The sequence below is a fragment of the Catharus ustulatus genome, chromosome 16 (genome assembly GCF_009819885.2).
Source record: "Catharus ustulatus isolate bCatUst1 chromosome 16, bCatUst1.pri.v2, whole genome shotgun sequence".
Classification (NCBI taxonomy): domain Eukaryota; kingdom Metazoa; phylum Chordata; class Aves; order Passeriformes; family Turdidae; genus Catharus; species Catharus ustulatus.
In genome coordinates this window covers 15461947-15477677 of record NC_046236.1, presented here as the reverse complement: position 1 = coordinate 15477677, position 15731 = coordinate 15461947, and the positions used below count along the sequence as shown (strand labels likewise).

General features: G+C 54.3%; 1 protein-coding gene across 1 annotated transcript in view; it reads left to right on the top strand.

The window, feature by feature from the left end:
• The window catches only part of PKD1 (polycystin 1, transient receptor potential channel interacting), an 80647-nt gene that overhangs the window by 46936 nt on the left and 17980 nt on the right, over positions 1 to 15731 (top strand). The window contains exons 13-22 of the mRNA XM_033074125.2: positions 1177 to 1352; positions 1731 to 1864; positions 2451 to 6073; positions 7002 to 7148; positions 8511 to 8654; positions 9503 to 9782; positions 11059 to 11275; positions 11696 to 11846; positions 12277 to 12429; positions 14804 to 14948. Of these exons, the coding sequence (XP_032930016.1) occupies positions 1177 to 1352; positions 1731 to 1864; positions 2451 to 6073; positions 7002 to 7148; positions 8511 to 8654; positions 9503 to 9782; positions 11059 to 11275; positions 11696 to 11846; positions 12277 to 12429; positions 14804 to 14948 (5170 nt within the window). The remainder of the gene's footprint in view (positions 1 to 1176; positions 1353 to 1730; positions 1865 to 2450; positions 6074 to 7001; positions 7149 to 8510; positions 8655 to 9502; positions 9783 to 11058; positions 11276 to 11695; positions 11847 to 12276; positions 12430 to 14803; positions 14949 to 15731) is intronic.

Genomic DNA, 15731 nt, shown 5'->3' with positions numbered 1-15731 from the left:
CCTCTTTGCTTTCTCCTCTCTTCTCCAAGTCCCCCTTTCTGCTCATGGAGTTTCTGTTTCCCCCTCCTCCCCAGCAGGAGTTAGCAGGGAGCCCCTGCTCTGGCAGGCAGGAAATCTGGATTAAAAGCCTGGCAGAGGCAGGATGCATCATAAGACTTCCCCAGGCAGGACAAAGCTTCTCCCACGAGCTCCTGTGTTCTCTGTCCTGTTCTCTTTCTCCTGCTGCAGCCTGGAACGCTGGGTTGTGCCCTGGCCCCTGAAGGATGGAGCAGAGTCTGGGCCAGGGGAGCTGTCTATTGTAGAACAGGAGTTGGTCTCTGGCCGGAACATCTTTGTGTGTCCTACCCTGCAGAGTCTGCTCTGCTGCAAGGTGCTGGATCTGCTCTCAGGGTGACTCTTGGCCTCCTGAGCAGACACTAATTTGCTTGGTGCAGCACTAATTTGCTGGGTGCAGCACTAATTTGCTGGGTGCAGCACTGTGCTGAGGACCTGGGCTGCTTTCACTTGCAGAGCTGCCAAGGTGCCATTAGCCTGGGGGGCTCTGGGCTCAGTGCAGCACACCCACACAAACCAGACACAGCTGCTCTTACCTGCTGGGGTAGGAGGTTTGTTCCTGGGGGTTTGAAGGACCCCTCTGCCAGCAGCTCAGCTCTCCTGCAGGTGAGAAGGTGAAGATGCTCAGTGTTCCATGCCTAGAAAATTCAGGATTCTGCTCTGCTTCTCTCATGTCTCTTCAGTCTCTTGCATCCCTTTCCTCCTCTGCCCAGCCTTGCTCTCCCTCTCTGTGCCCACCACACTGGAGCTGCACTTGTGTGTGTGTTTGGTTTTATGAGCCTCTCCCATCCCTGCTCTGTGCTTGAAACCACTTTCCTGCCTCTCTCCTGCGAAAATTGAGTGGCTCTTGTCCCCTTGGTGGCAGCAGGTGCCTGTGCTCAGCAGCTGGAGCTGCAAAGGGGCAAGTTCAGAGCCAGAGGAGCCTCAGGATGAGAAACTCCTCTCTTTGTCCTCTTGCTGTAGCCCCAGCCCTTCCTTGGACTGGCTTTAGTGGTGAACATGTGGCCACTCTCTCTGCCTGCCCTGCTCACCTGCCTGGTGGTGCTTCTTCAACCCAGCCAAGCCCCCCTCCAAGGGCAGCAAGGAGACCCCAGACCCATTTTTATCCCACTGTCCTTGCAGCTCACCGCCTCCAACCACGTCAGCAACTTCACAGTCAACTACAACGTGACAGTGGAGATGATGAACAGTATGAGGAACCTGAGTGTGGTGGGTGCCCTGCCAGTGCTGCCCCAGAACCGCAGCGTGGAGTTCAGCGCCAGGGTTCTCGTGGACTCGGCTGTGGAGGCTCTGTTCCTGTGAGTCCTTTGCTGCTTCCCCAAACCTGGGATCTTTCTGTGCATGTTTTACCTTGCCTGCACAGTTTCTCTTCCCTGGGCCAGCTCTGCTGCTGTTTAGTTAGTGTAAAATCCCTGTGCATGGGGGTCAGTCACACACCTGTAATTCAGGCTGAAATCCTTTTCATTTAAACTCTGCTTTAATTTGGGTTCTTCTTCCTCTTCTTATCGGTGCTGTGCTCCTCTCAGCACAGCTGCTGCTTTGATACTTGGCATTCTGCTTCCTATGTTGGTTTTTTTTGAGAACCCAGCCCTGACCTGCAAGAAAAGCCAGGGTTCCTCTGGGATTTCTGTGATTCTCCTGTTGTGCAGTGGGACATGGTTTGCCTGTTTCTCCAGGTGGGATTTTGGAGATGGTGCCCAGGAGACATACCTGTTCAAACCTCCCTACAACAAGTCTTTCCTTGTTCCTGATCCCAGTGTCCATGAGGTTGTCATTGAGCACAACGTTTCACACATCTACCAAGACCCAGGTATGACCAACAAGGTTTTTTGGGGAAGAAAGAGCTCAGGCATTTTTGGTGTGAGGGGTGTACAAGGCATATTCCAAAAAAAAACCAGAGCTTGGAAATCATTGCCTGATTCCTGAGTAAACAGCTGGAGTGACTGGGAGTCTCCAGCTGTTGCCATCCTCTCTGACTGTTTCCCAGGGAAGTTTGGCCATGCTGTAAGAGGCAGGTCCAGCCCCTTTTTGGGCAGTCTCAGCAGAAGGATGAGGGGCAGGCAAGCACTGGGCTGGTGGGAGGGATGGGCAGCAGGAAGGGTCTGTTCTGTGCCTGAACAGGAAGGAAATATTTTCTCTCTATCTGTTGGCTCCTTTCTTGGGGTTTGGTCCCCACGTACATCACCTGGTGTAATTCCTGTAATTCCAGAGTGTGCATAGCACAGGAGCAGAGTGTCCCCTGCACTCCCTGTCACCCCACCTGCAGAGTGTCCCCTGCACTCCCTGTCACCCCACCTGCAGAGTGTCCCCTGCAGCCCTGGCCCCCACCACAGCACTGAGAGGCTGTTGACAGGCGTGTCCTCACCCTGCCCTTGTTCTGCTCTCTCCCAACGCAGGAGAATACGCCCTGATGGTTGTTGTGTCCAACCAGTATGAGAACCTCACCCACCTGAGCCCAGTGCACGTCCACAGTTCCCTGATTGACGTGAAGCTGGAGGCAGAGGAGGATGTTTTGGTCGTGGGCCGGCCCGTCACCTTCCGAGCCACTCCAGTGCCGTCCCCGTATGGCGTCATGTACAGCTGGGACTTTGGGGACAGCTCCTCACTGCTCACAGAGACCCAGCCCACAGTGACCTACAGCTACCCCCACAGAGGGGTGTACAATGTCACTGTGACGGCCAACAACACCGTGAGCAGCGTGGAGACCACGGAGAGCTTCCAGGTGTTCGAGGAGATCACGGGGCTCCGCGTGTCGGCTGCCGAGGCCGCCGAGCAGGGAGCAGCCGTCACCATCAACGCCTCCGTGCACACCGGGGACAGCATCACCTGGACCTTCGACATGGGGGACGGGACGGTGCTCAGGACTCAGGTGCCGGTGGTGGAACACGTGTACATCAAGGACATCAACTGCACCGTGAACGTGACAGCTGTGAATCCTGTCAACTCTGTCTCCCAGGCGGTTCCTGTCCGGATATTTGTGCTGGAGGTACTGAAAATAGAGCCTGCTTCTTGTATCCTGGAGCACCCGGACGTGCAGCTCACTGCCTACGTGACGGGGAATCCTGAGGAGTACATCTTTGACTGGACTTTTGGAGATGGCTCGTCCAATGTCACCATCAGTGGGGACCCTGTGGTGATGCACAACTTCACCCGGAGCGGGACGTTCCCGCTCTCCCTGACCCTCTCCAGCAGCTTTAACAAGGCTCACTATTTCACCACTGTCTGTGTGGAGCCAGAGATCCTCAATGTCACCCTCCTCCCTTCCAAGCACTTTGTGAGGCTCGGGGAAGAGACCTCCTTCCAGGTCAGTGCCCTGCCTCCCTACCAGTACCGCTACCGCTGGGATTTCGGCAACAACGAGTCCACCAGGTCGAGTGGGACTGAGGTGACCTACACCTACAAGAGCACAGGGGTCTTCCTGGTCACAGTGACCGTCTCCAACAACGTCTCTTTCAACAACGACACGGCGTTTGTGGAGGTGCAGGAGCCAGTTGGAGTAGCAAAGATTGAGTATAACGGGACAGATGTTCTGGAGCTGAACCAGATCTACCTGTTCTCTGCCAGCATGAATGGAACCAAAGTGAGTTACTGCTGGGACTTTGGGGATGGCACTGTCCAGCCTGGGCAAGTGGCCACACACTCCTACAACAGCACAGGCCACTACAGCATTACAGTGATGGGGCAGAACGACGTGAGCTCCAACGAGACCACCATCGACATCACCGTGAAACGGCGGCTCCTCGGCCTGACCGTCAACGCCAGCAGGACTGTGGTGCCCCTGAACGGGTCGGTGAGCTTTGTGGCCACCCTGCTGGCTGGCACTGCCATCCGCTACTCGTGGATCCTCTGCGACCGCTGCACTCCCATCCAAGGCTCCTCCACCATTTCCTACACCTTCCGCTCCGTGGGCACCTTCAACGTCATCGTGACGGCCGAGAACAAGATCAGCTCGCTGCAGGACAGCATCTACGTCTACGTCCTGGAGCAGATCGAGGGGCTGCAGGTGGCCAGCGCTGACCTGGTGGAGGACATGTATTTCCCAACTAACAAAACACTCCATTTGCAGGCCGTGGTGAGAGAGGGCACAAACATCTCCTACAGCTGGGTGGTCCAACGGGACGGCAGTGCTGTGCAGACCTTCGCTGGGAAAACCTTCCCCTTGAGCATCCTGGAAGCTGGGAACTACACTGTCTACCTGAAGGCCACCAACATGCTGGGCTGTGCCACTGCTAACAGGACGCTGGAGTTCATTGAAAGCCTTGGTGTCCTAAAGCCCTATGCCTTCCCCAACCCAGCTGCTGTTAATGCCTCTGTGAACATAAGTGCCACCATAACCAGTGGCACTGGTGTCACGTACGTGTGGTACCTGGAGGATGGCTCCTCTCCTGTCACCTCTGAACCCTTTATTATACACTCCTTCCAAAGCCCTGGAATGATTGAGGTTGTTGTTGGAGCAGAAAACAAGCTGAATTCAACCAATGCCAGTGTTTGTGTCAGTGTGGAGGAGCTCATCGAGGGGCTGAGCATAGGGACAGCAGAGCTGGACTGTAGGTACGTGTCCTCAGGCTCCACGGTGGTCTTTGAGGGGGACCTGCAGAGGGGGACTGAGGTGAGCTGGCTGTGGCAGGTGCCAAATGGCACAGTGAGTGGCCAGTCCGTGGCAGTGACGTTCCCCACGGCAGGGCTGTACACCGTCCATCTGAACGCGTCCAACCACGTCAGCTGGGCTCTGGCCAGCAGGAACATCTCAGTGCTGGACAGGATTCAAGGTCTGGAAGTTGTCGCCAGCAAGAAGGTGGTGGAGCCGGGAGAACAGGTCACCTTTGAGATCAGGATGCTGTCAGGTACCTCTGTGAGTTACCTGGTGAGCATTAGTGGGGATTACTCCGTGGTGCTCAACAGCTCCAGCTACAGCCACGAGTTCTCCAAGAGCGGCGATTACCTGGTGACCGTGACCGTGCAGAACCAGATCAGCATTGCCCACGCCCAGGTGCTCATCTCTGTCCTGGAGCCCATCCAGGGCCTCAGGCTCCTCAACTGCTGCGAGGAGGGCATTGCCACGGGCACGGAGAAGAGCTTCAGTGCCCGTGTGGGCAGCGGCTCCCGCGTGTCCTTCTCCTGGCAGTTCTGCCTGTGGAGGGAGCGAGGCCGGTCTGTGGTTGCTGCGTCAGGAGACAGCGTTTCCTATGCTCCAGAAGCTGCAGGGCTGCTGGAGATCCATCTCACTGCCTTCAATGACTTGGGAAGTGTCAACATCACCAGAACCATGCAGGTGCAAGACCCCATAGTCCAGGTGTCCCTCAGTGCCACCAATGCCTTTGTCAACAGGACGGCGCTGTTCGAAGCCACGGTGGTGCCCAGCAGCAGGAGCGTTGAGTTCTTGTGGAGCTTTGGGGATGGCTCTTCCACCCAAACCACCAGGGTTGCAGTGGCCAACTATTCTTACCTGAGCCCTGGGGATTACCTGGTGGAGGTGAACGCCACCAATCTCATCAGCTTCTTCATAGCCCAGGTCACTGTCACCGTCAAAGTCCTGGAGTGCGAGGAGCCCGAGGTGGAGCTGGCCCTGCCACCCCAGGTGGTGATGAAGAGATCCCAGAGGAACTACCTGGAGGCACAGATTGACCTCCGAGGGTGCATCAAGTACCAGACAGAGCACCTGTGGGAGATCTACCGAGCACCCAGCTGCATGAACTTGGACGACTCCAGCAGGATCCGGCTGCCGAACGTCGACGTGAACAGGCCCCAGCTGGTTATCCCAAAGCTCGGCCTGGAAGTTGGGAACTATTGTTTCATGTTCATTGTCTCCTTTGGAGACACCCCGCTGTCCAAGAGCATCTTTGCCAATGTGACTGTGATCCCGAGCAGGCTGGTCCCAATCATCGATGGGGGGTCCTACCGTGTCTGGTCCAACACTCAGGATTTGGTCTTGGATGGGGAGAAATCCTACGACCCCAACTTGGATGATGGGGAACAGACCCCGTTGTTGTACGAGTGGTCCTGCACATCCTCCTCCAAGGTAAGAGCAGCCTGGCACAGCCAGAGGGACCTTGTGGGAGCTCCAGCTCCACCACAAATGTGTTCAGGGTGAAATGGTATCAAGGGAACCTTTCTGAGCATCTTTACCAGAGCTGCTCTGGAAGGAGGTTCCCAGCTCAGGATGATGATACAGAAATTGGTGTGAGCTGTGGTGCAGTGCAGTGTCCCTGGGCAAGGCAGGAGGGCTGGCTCTGGAAGGGGACATGGACATTGCTGCACCCCTGGCACTCTGGTGCCCAGTGTCAGTGCTGGGGTTTCCATGCATGAGGGTGTTATGGAGCTGCTGATGCAGCTCAGGGCTCTGCTCCCTCTCCCATGAACAATTAAATGTCTCTAATGCCATCAGGGGACAAAGTTAGACTTTGGAGAGGTCAAGTGACCTCAGCTTGTGGTCACTGTCCTCACCTGCTGAAGTGATCTGAGCCTGCGCTGATGGAAGGGCAAGGGAGAACTGAAATCCTGATGGGAATCCACCTTCCTGATGGGAATCCACCTCAGCAGCATTTTTGGCTGAATGTGGAACTCTTCTGCTTGTACAGTGTTTTCTAGCTTTGTCTCGAAATAACAAATGTGAAATGTGTGGGGATTGGACCTTTTGGTTTAATGTGAGCTTTTTGTGTTGCTTGGCAATGTTTATAAGGTATTTAATGAAGAGTTAATTGCTGTAAACTACAAATTTGAAACTCAGATGAAATACAGGAGTATTCCAACTGCTGTTTACTAACCTGAAGAGTAGGATAATTGTTTTATTGTCCACACACAGCCTGTTTCTCCCACCCCAGTGGTGGCACTGCACAGCAAGGTCTGTGACAGTGACTCTGTGTGGACCTGAATGTTTTGGCTGTGGACTAACCCGATGTGCACCCTTACCAAGGAGGGTTTGAAAGTTCTTTTCTCCTTGCAAGCAGAGCTCGGCTGCAGGGTGCTCTCTGAATTTCAGTGCCAAGGAAGGAATTGTCACAATTTCCAAAGCTCTGTTAGAGGCAGATGTGGAGTACACCTTCGACCTCACCGTCAGGAAGGAGGGGATGAGTCCCGAGGCCACCAACCAAACCGTACGTACCAATCCCAGCTGGCACCTTCTCTGCGTGGCACTGCCACCCCTGAGGCACAGTCATGGGGTGCTTGGGTTGGAAGGACCTTAAAGATCATCCAGTGCCACCCCTGCCATGCAGGGACACCTCCCACTGTCCCAGGCTGCTCCAAATCCCAATGTCCAACCTGGCCTGGGACACTTCCAGGGATCCAGGGGCAGCCACAGCTGCTCTGGGCACCCTGCCAGGGAAGATTTAGTTCCTTTTCCCAAGGAAGTTTCTATAGGAGAAAGGAAACTTCCTTTCCTGCTCTTTAGCAGTCTTCACATGCCACAGGCTCTTCCCTTGTTTTACCCAGAGATCTTCCAGGGCTCAATTTTACTGTCAGCAGCTCCTCTCTTCTCACCTTCCAAGACCTTTTAGGGGAGGATTTTTTCAGTGCACGTTGTTTATGTCCCAGTGCTGAGTGCACCCGCTCAGGTCGTGTCAGGAACATCCATCGTGGTGCAGCTGGCAACTGGAGATGGACTCAGGCTGCAAGTGGAAACTCTTACAGCCTGGGGTTTGAAACCAGAGCTGCAGGATGAAAAGAAAAAAAATGAAATTGATAGTCTTTCAAGGACATTCCGTACTATCTGGTTTCCATGCAGGAGCACAAAACAATGCTTCCAGTGTGGCAGGAAATCTGAAATACTGGCGGGATGGATGGGGCTCCAGCGCGGTGCTGGGGAATATTTATCCCCTTTTAAGAGTCTGCCATGTTAAACAATGTCTTCATTACTGTCTTCAGTTCATAACACTCATTATGCCAGGGCAGAGGGCTCAGTCCAGTGCTGGACAAGCCCATTTCCTCAGGGATTGGAGGAATTTAGACAGAATTCAGGGAGTCAGAGTTCAGCTGCTGTTGTGTCTGAGCCACCGGTGCCTCTGGAGCTCTGTGAGCGCTCTGCCAGGAAGGTGTGGTGCATGTCTGGAGATGTGCACTTAGATTCCAGCTGAAAGCCTGGAACAACGTGCTGCTCCTTGGGAAAGGTGCTTCCTCCATCCCCACCTGGCAGCACAAGCAGGGTTTGCTGGGAATTCAGCACCAGGGACCAGAGGGACATTTCAGACGTCATTTATGGTGTTAAAAAATGCAAATAAATCAATCCAGAATGACTTAGATTGGCCCAGCTTGGCTCTTGCAAACCAGTGACAGAACTGGGCAGTGTAAGAGATGCAGCTTAAATCTGACCCCAAATCCTTTGGGAATCCCTTCCTGCTGTCCTTGGGCTGGTGCAGAGCAATTCCTCCCTGCAGCACCAGGTGCTGGGGTGCGTCCTTCCCTGTTAAGTGTCTTTGTTTTGGTGTCAAACCTTCTGATGGAGCCTCTTGCCTCCCCAGGTGTTCATCAAGAGGGGAGGAGTCCCCATCGTGTCCCTGGAGTGTGTTTCCTGCAAGGCTCAGTCTGTCTACGAGGTCAGCAAGAGCTCCTACGTGTACCTGGAGGGCACCTGCCAGAACTGTCACAACGACTCCAAGCTTGGGGTAAACTCACAAGGCTTTGCTTCCCTTTTGGGGGGCTCTGAGAGAAGGGCAGAGGGGTGGAAAGGGAAAGAGAAATCAAATCCTGGGCCTAAATTGCTGTAGAGACAAGGAGGGGAAGCAATCCCTGGCCACAGGCAGTGGCAGGTGGGTCTGGCTGAGTCCTTGTGGGGTCATTTCTAAGCCAAAGCCATGAGTGATCAGGTCTTTGCACACAAAAGCCAATTTTTTTTCCCTGTGAGAGATCTGTAAAGTGGTTTTTCTCCCTGCTGGTTGGCATTTTGCCCATTATTCTGGTGGTTCAAGCAGAGGTGGTTCAGTGTCTCCTCTTGTGCCCTGCTCTAATTCCAGCTTCCACTGCAGCCTGGGGAGTGAAGCAGGTCTCAGACCAGCAAACCCAGCATGTCCTTGCCTGGCATTTTCTGTCTGCTTATCTCACTGTTTCTCCTGTTATCACAATTGTAGGTTTGTGCTATTAACAGTAACCACCCAGGCCATGTTCAGCTTGAAGCACATAAAACACAGTATCCCGTGGAGACTCCACCAGTCCTTCATTTATTTCCTGTGTTTTGTACTCTGTATTATGAAATATTCTGTTGGAGGGGTGATGTAATCCCAGAAACTAAAGTAGATCTCACAGTGGAAATATTCCCACCAGACATTTTGGAAAGGTTCCAGTTCTTGTTGCTGTAGCACACAAGACTAAAGTGAATTATCAACTGCAAATTTGGCAGACGCTCCCACTAGAAATCTGTTACTTTTTATAAAAGACTCAATCTGAAAACATTTTAAGGACATAACTTCAGCTTTAAACCAAACCTCTGGTGTCTTTCCCCCGTCCATCCCTGCAGAGGTGGGCAGCTCACAGCTTTAAGAACAAATCCCTCATCCTGGACAAAACCACCACGTCCACCGGCGACACGGGGATGAACCTGGTGCTGAGGCAAGGAGCCCTGAGGGATGGCGAGGGCTACACCTTCACCCTGCACATCACAGACCTCACCACGGGGGAGGAGGGCTTTGCCTCCATCGACCTGCTGCCCAACCAGCCCCCCGTGGGGGGGTCCTGCCGCCTGTCCCCCCAGGGACCCCTCCGGGCGCTGCTGACCAAGGTGCACTTCGAGTGTGCAGGTGAGAGCCCCTGCCAGCTCCTCATGTTCATCCCAAACCCCCACTCCTGCTCAGGGCTGGGCTCAGCAGGGCTTTGCACCATGTGTGCCCAAATTGTGTGGCAGGCAGCTGGGAAATTCCTGACTCACGTAGGGGAATGGTGATATCCAGCCAGGCCAGTTCCTGCGGAAGGGACTGGGTATTTCAGTGCAGGAAAAAGAAGATGGTGCCCAAAACTGAGTCACAGTATGTGGGAAGAATCAAAAGACAAAGCAGTGGGGCTGTGTCTGCCGTGTGGGCTGGATGTTCCCACCAGAGCCACCTTCCCAACCAGCTGCAGAGACAGCAGCACTGAGCCCAGCTTTATAAAGTGGCCTGGCCGCTGTCCCGTAGCTTTGGGCCAAGCACTAAGTGCCTCTGGAAAGCAGATTTCCCCAAATGATCCCTGGTAGAGATTAGAGCTGTTTGTGCACAGTGCTGGGAAGCCACGCTGGGAGGGGATGAACCCTGCTGCTTCCAGGGGGCTGGCACCAAGCTGGGGGAGCAGCAGAAACCTGTTCAGGTTGGAACTTTGGTGTGTTTTGAGCTATCCAGAATAATGCTGGAATCAATTCCTCTTTGGAATGGTGGGAATTTCAGCTCTTAGTGATTGTTTTTAAGCTGAAATGATAGAGGACACAGTGGCAGTGCCAGCACCTTCACTGGGGCAATCACAGTGATTTTCCCAACTCCCATGAAACTCCCCATAATTCCTGGGAGCTCCAAGGAAACCTTTGTGCAGGTTTAATCCCAGACCCAGTTGTTCCTGAGATGCTGAACTGAGCTTTGTCTAAAGTCAGGCCTTGCAGGGCTTGTACAGAAGCTTTTGTCAGTGCTGTTCCCGGTCCCAGCAGAGTTATTCCCCCTTTTTATTTTAGTAGTGAACGTTTCACAATCCCTTTGAATCATACAGAGCCCAAACACTAAAGGAGAAACCCCTAAACGTCACAAAAATTCAGGGAGAACCAAGGCACCCATCCAGCCTGGTGGAGTCTTTGATGTTTCCTCATTCTGGGGACAATCTGCCAGAACAGGGCAGGGACAGCAGCAAGAGCAGCTCCATAGAACCATCAGAAAATCTGGAATGGTTTGGGTTGGAAAGGTTTTTAAAAAGTCCATTTTACCAGGGACATCTCCCACTGCTCCAGGCTGCAGGGCTGAGCAGGATGGCACTCCCCAAGGGACAGTGCCAGCTCTTTTGGGGCAGCATCTGCAGCTCCCCCTGGCCCTGTCAGAGCGTGCTGGGCTCTCCTTGCAGGCTGGAGGGACACGGAGGATGAGGAGGGGCCGCTGGTGTACATCCTGCTGGCCTCGCGCCGCCGCCCCGGCCACTTCCACGAGTTCTGCGTGTACAAGGGCAGCAGGGCCGAGCACGGCGCCTTCCTGCCCCCCGGCTTCCACGAGAGCGGCTTCCAGGTGTCCGTGGCTGTGCTGGTGCAGGACCAGCTGGGAGCCACCGTGGTGGCTGTGAACAGGTAAGAGGCTGCTGGCAGCAGCAATCCTTGTGTCCAGCCCCAGCTCCCAAATCCCAGTGGTCTGGCCAGTCCCCGTGCTGGTCCTGGGTGAAGGGGCTCCTGGAAGAGGAAGGAAAGGGAGGGGAAGTGCAGAAGTGCACACAGAGAATTCCAGGCTTTGTGGATCATTGCTTCCACAAAGAATTTTTTCCCAGGAGTTAAATGCTTTCATAGAATCGTGGAGTTGTTAAGTGGGAAAAGACTCCTGGAATCCTGGAGTCCCAGTGAGGAGCCAGGCTGCAGCTCCAGAGTTTTTCTCATGCCAATGGGGCACCAGGGCAGCAGCAGCAGCAATGCTGCCTTTGTGGGTCACCCACCTGCCTCCCCTCCTGTCCCTTCCCAGCCCGGTCTGCACCTCACCGAGATCCCTTTTCCTTGCAGATCCATGGAAATCGGCCTCCCCGAGGGCTTCCCCAGCCTCTCCCACTGGCTCTACAATCAGACTGACACCGTGCTCCAGGGCTTGGTGAAACAAGGGGACCCTCAGCAGGTCATTGAGTACTCCCTGGCCCTCATCACCATCTTAAATGAGGTAACACAGCTGGTTCTGCCCAAGAGGGGTCTCCAGAAGTCCTGGCAATTACCAGGAGAATTTTTGGGCCAGATTTTGTACAATGATCTCTATAGGCAGGGCTGGAACTGGGGCCTCCATTCCTGTTTCCCTGCCCAGTCAGAGGATGATCCCCCTGAGCACAGGCACCCTGCTCAGCTGGATAAGGACTGCACTCCAGGTACTAGTTAGCTGCTGAGTGCCAGGCTGTTAAGATAATTGCTTGGAGAGCAGAAGAGAAATGAGGAAGTTCTGCTGGAAACCCAGCTCATTAGATCCCCCTGGGGAGAAGCAGAGGCAGGAGATGTGGAGTGCAGGGAACAGGTGACTCCAGCTCAGCTCAGACTGCTCTTCACTCTGTTATTTTCACTGCAGCTGCCTCAACTCTTGCTGTTGTGTTTCCCACCCCCAGTACGAGCGATCCGTGCTGCTGGAGCCTGAGGCTGGCCAGGAATTCGAGCTCCGGACCTGGACCCGCAACAACATCACAGAGACCCTGAACTCCCTGAAGGTGAACACTGTGGATGACATCCAGCAGATCTCAGCTGCCCTGGCACAGTGCACGGTACGGCCCCTGGCCCCTCCTCTGAGCCTCCAGCCCTTGCTGTGCCTGCCTGGCTCTCTACACACACAGGGGTCACTCCTCAGGGTTTCTGTGGTGATGTCCTGGGTGCTGCCCCTGGGAGCTCTGTGCTGCTCCTCTGGTGCCTGCCCTGGTTGGAGGCTGCAGGAGAAGCCTCTACAGGATGGGGAATTGGAGAACCATGGAGTGGTTTGGGTTGGAAAGGATCTTAAAGCTCATCCATCCAACCCCTGCCTGGGTATGGACACCTTCCACCATCCCAGGCTGCTCCAAGCCCTGTCCAGCCTGGCCTTGGACACTGCCAGGGATCCAGGGACAGCCACAGCTGCTCTGGGCACCCTGTGCCAGGACCTGGCCACCCTCACAGGGAGGAATTCCTTCCCAATATCCAATCTAATTTACCCACTTCAGCTTAAAGCCATTCCCCATTGTCCTGGCCCTCCATCCCTTGTCCCAAGTCCCTCTCCAGCTCTCCTGGAACCCCATGAGGCACTGGAAGGGGCTCTAAGGTCTCCTCAGAGCCTACTTTTTCTCAGGCTGGACATCCCCAGCTCTCCCAGAGCAAAGGGGCTCCAAAACCATTGGAATAAATTGCTGAATCTGTGAGGACAGGCTGGGCTCCCATCAGCAGTAACACAAGTAGAGCTGCTTTGGGCCAGGGGGCAGTGCCCAGGTCTGATGCTCCTCCCAGCCCTGGTTCTGCCCTACAAGATGAGAAACCCCTCTCTGCTTTGGAAGCTGTGTGATCCCCCATTCCCAGTGCTGGGGCTGGGGCCTGGTGGGCTCAGGAGGGAGGAGAGCCCAGTTCCATAAAGCACTTGTGCTCTGGTGCTCAGCCAGGCTGCTCTGGCTCCTCCTCCCACCCTCCCTAATCTTTGCTTTGGGTTCTGCTCAGATACCTTGGCCCTGGCTGTGCTTCCCCTGCAGCCAGGTCAGTGATGGGCAGGCACTGCATCCTACCCACAGAGTCCTGGTCTGCTCCCTTCCCTGCTTCTGAGCCTGCAAACTTCAAAAATCCCTTCTTTCTGTTCCCCTCTGCCCGGGGTTTGGGGCTCAGCACATCCCATTCCGTGCTGGACCAGTTTGTTTCTGTCTCTCCACCTCCTCCTGCCTCGTGACTTGATGTTGCTGTGGGAGCTTAGGTCTAGAAATAGAATTTTTATCCCATGGGAAAAGCTGACATTCCAGGATTACTTTCTGCTCTGGGCTGGATTGAAAAGCTTAGGAAAAACTCCAGAATTTCCCAAGTGGCTGAGACAAGTGGAGATCACACATTCCTTTCCTGCACTAGTGTCCATCAGAGCTGATAGATTTTTGATTTTACCTACAAGGGAGAGGAAAAATCAGAATTAGTCTCTTCCTGGAGGGATGAAAAAAGAATTTTGGACTTCTTGATCAATTCTCCTCCCTAAGTAGGAGCTGCCCTTGGGTGGTTCCTCCCCATAACCCAGTGTCTTCCCCACCTCCCTGATTCCTCTGATCCTCTGTCCTGGCTTCTCAGAGCTTACAAATAAAGCAGAAAAGGGGGAATTCAAGACCTGCAGATGCTGTTTTGATTCTTCACCAAAACATATGGTGAATCATGGCTGAATCCTATGATGATTAAAAGAAAAAAGATGAATAAGAGCTAGGAACGGGGTTGTAACAGCTTCCATGTGTTGCCTCAGTCCCTCCCCTGCAGCCCTGGAGAGTGCAGGAAGCTCCAGGCCATGGCTGGAACATTCTGTTTCTTGGACACATCTGGGAGCAGAGGGAGGGACATCCATCATGCCTGAGTGGCAGGATTCCTCCCACAGCCTTCAGGAGGATTTGGACAGGGAGATGGATTCAGTTGGGGCTGAGTCCTGCTGCCATTGGAGGTGGTGGAGGGGATGGAGGGATCCCATCCAGCTCTCCATGGTTGGTTTGTGTGTGTGGTCCCAGAGGGGAAACTGTGCCTGCTCCTTATGAGAGCACACCAGGGAGCAGGAATTCAGAATCACAGAACCCTGGAATTGGGTTGGAAGGATCAGGCTGCTCCAAGCCCTGTCCAACCTGGCCTTGAGCAATTCCAGGGGTGGAGCAGCCAGAGCATCTCTGGGCAACAATTTCCTCCCTTCATTCCTCTTCCCAGCCCAAAAGCATCCTCTGCCTGCCTGTACACTGGCACTTGGAGTGTCATGGGAGGGAGATGGAAGAGTCTTGGAGACACCAACAAGTTGCTGGCCCCTCTCAGTGTGAGCAGGGCAGGCTCTGTCCCCTCCCCAGGGCTGGACAGAGCACAGGGCACTTCCAGAGTGAAAATGTCTCTGGGGACAGAGCCAGCTGGGCTTTCCCTGGGCTGTTCCTGCTCTGTCACAGCCTGCTCCCTCTGCAGGTGGTGAGCAAGGAGCTGGTGTGCAAGTCCTGCCTGACAAGGACCCTGAACAAGCTGGAGACCATGATGACCATTCTGCAAGGAGAGACCACCCAGGGCACGGTGACACCGACCGGCATCGCCGACAACATCCTCAACATCACAGGTGAGCTCTGGCCTTGGCTGGGGCAGGGCTCCAGGCCCAGGGGCAGCCTGAGGGGAGCTTCCAGGCTCCCTCCTCCTCTGCCATTTGGGCTTTGGCCCGAATTTTTGGGAAATCTGCCATTTGGAGTGTGGCATCCCAGCCCTCTCTTCTCCCTGCTCTTTTCCCAGGGCTGTCCTGGCTTTGGCAGCTGCTCTGTGCACATTTAAATCTGACAGTTAATATAACTCATTAATACTCCTAATAAGCTCACCAATACTCCTGGGGATTCTCTTTTTAGTAAACAATGAGTAACAGCCATGGCTTCCAGATGCTTGTATTCCTGGTTGGAGTCCAAGGAGGCTGTCAAACCTCACTGGGGCATCTGGGAGCACTGTGTGGAAATTCCCCCCTGGGTGACCTTGGGGGAAGCAGAGACACTTTTTCTGCACCCCCTTTTTACCTCTGCACTCCTGGGTGTTGTGCACTTCATAGTGCAAAAGCTTAGGAACATATGTTTGTTTTATCCATTCCCTCCCTGTTTCCTGAGCTGTGCTTCTCTTCACTGCACAGGAGGGAAATCAAGTGTGCTGTGATTAAGTATTCCTCACCAAACCTGGCAGGTTAGAGAGGCTGCAGGAGCTGCTGACAGCTTTGCTTTTGGCTCTGGGCTGTGAACACTCCAGTGGGGAAGGTCATGTGCAGAGGAACAGTGAGAAGGCAGCAAGGAGAGCTGGTGTGATTGCTTTGGGAAGGTGTCAGGTGTTCTCCTGACTGGAGCAGTTATCCAGGCTTTTTACCACTTCC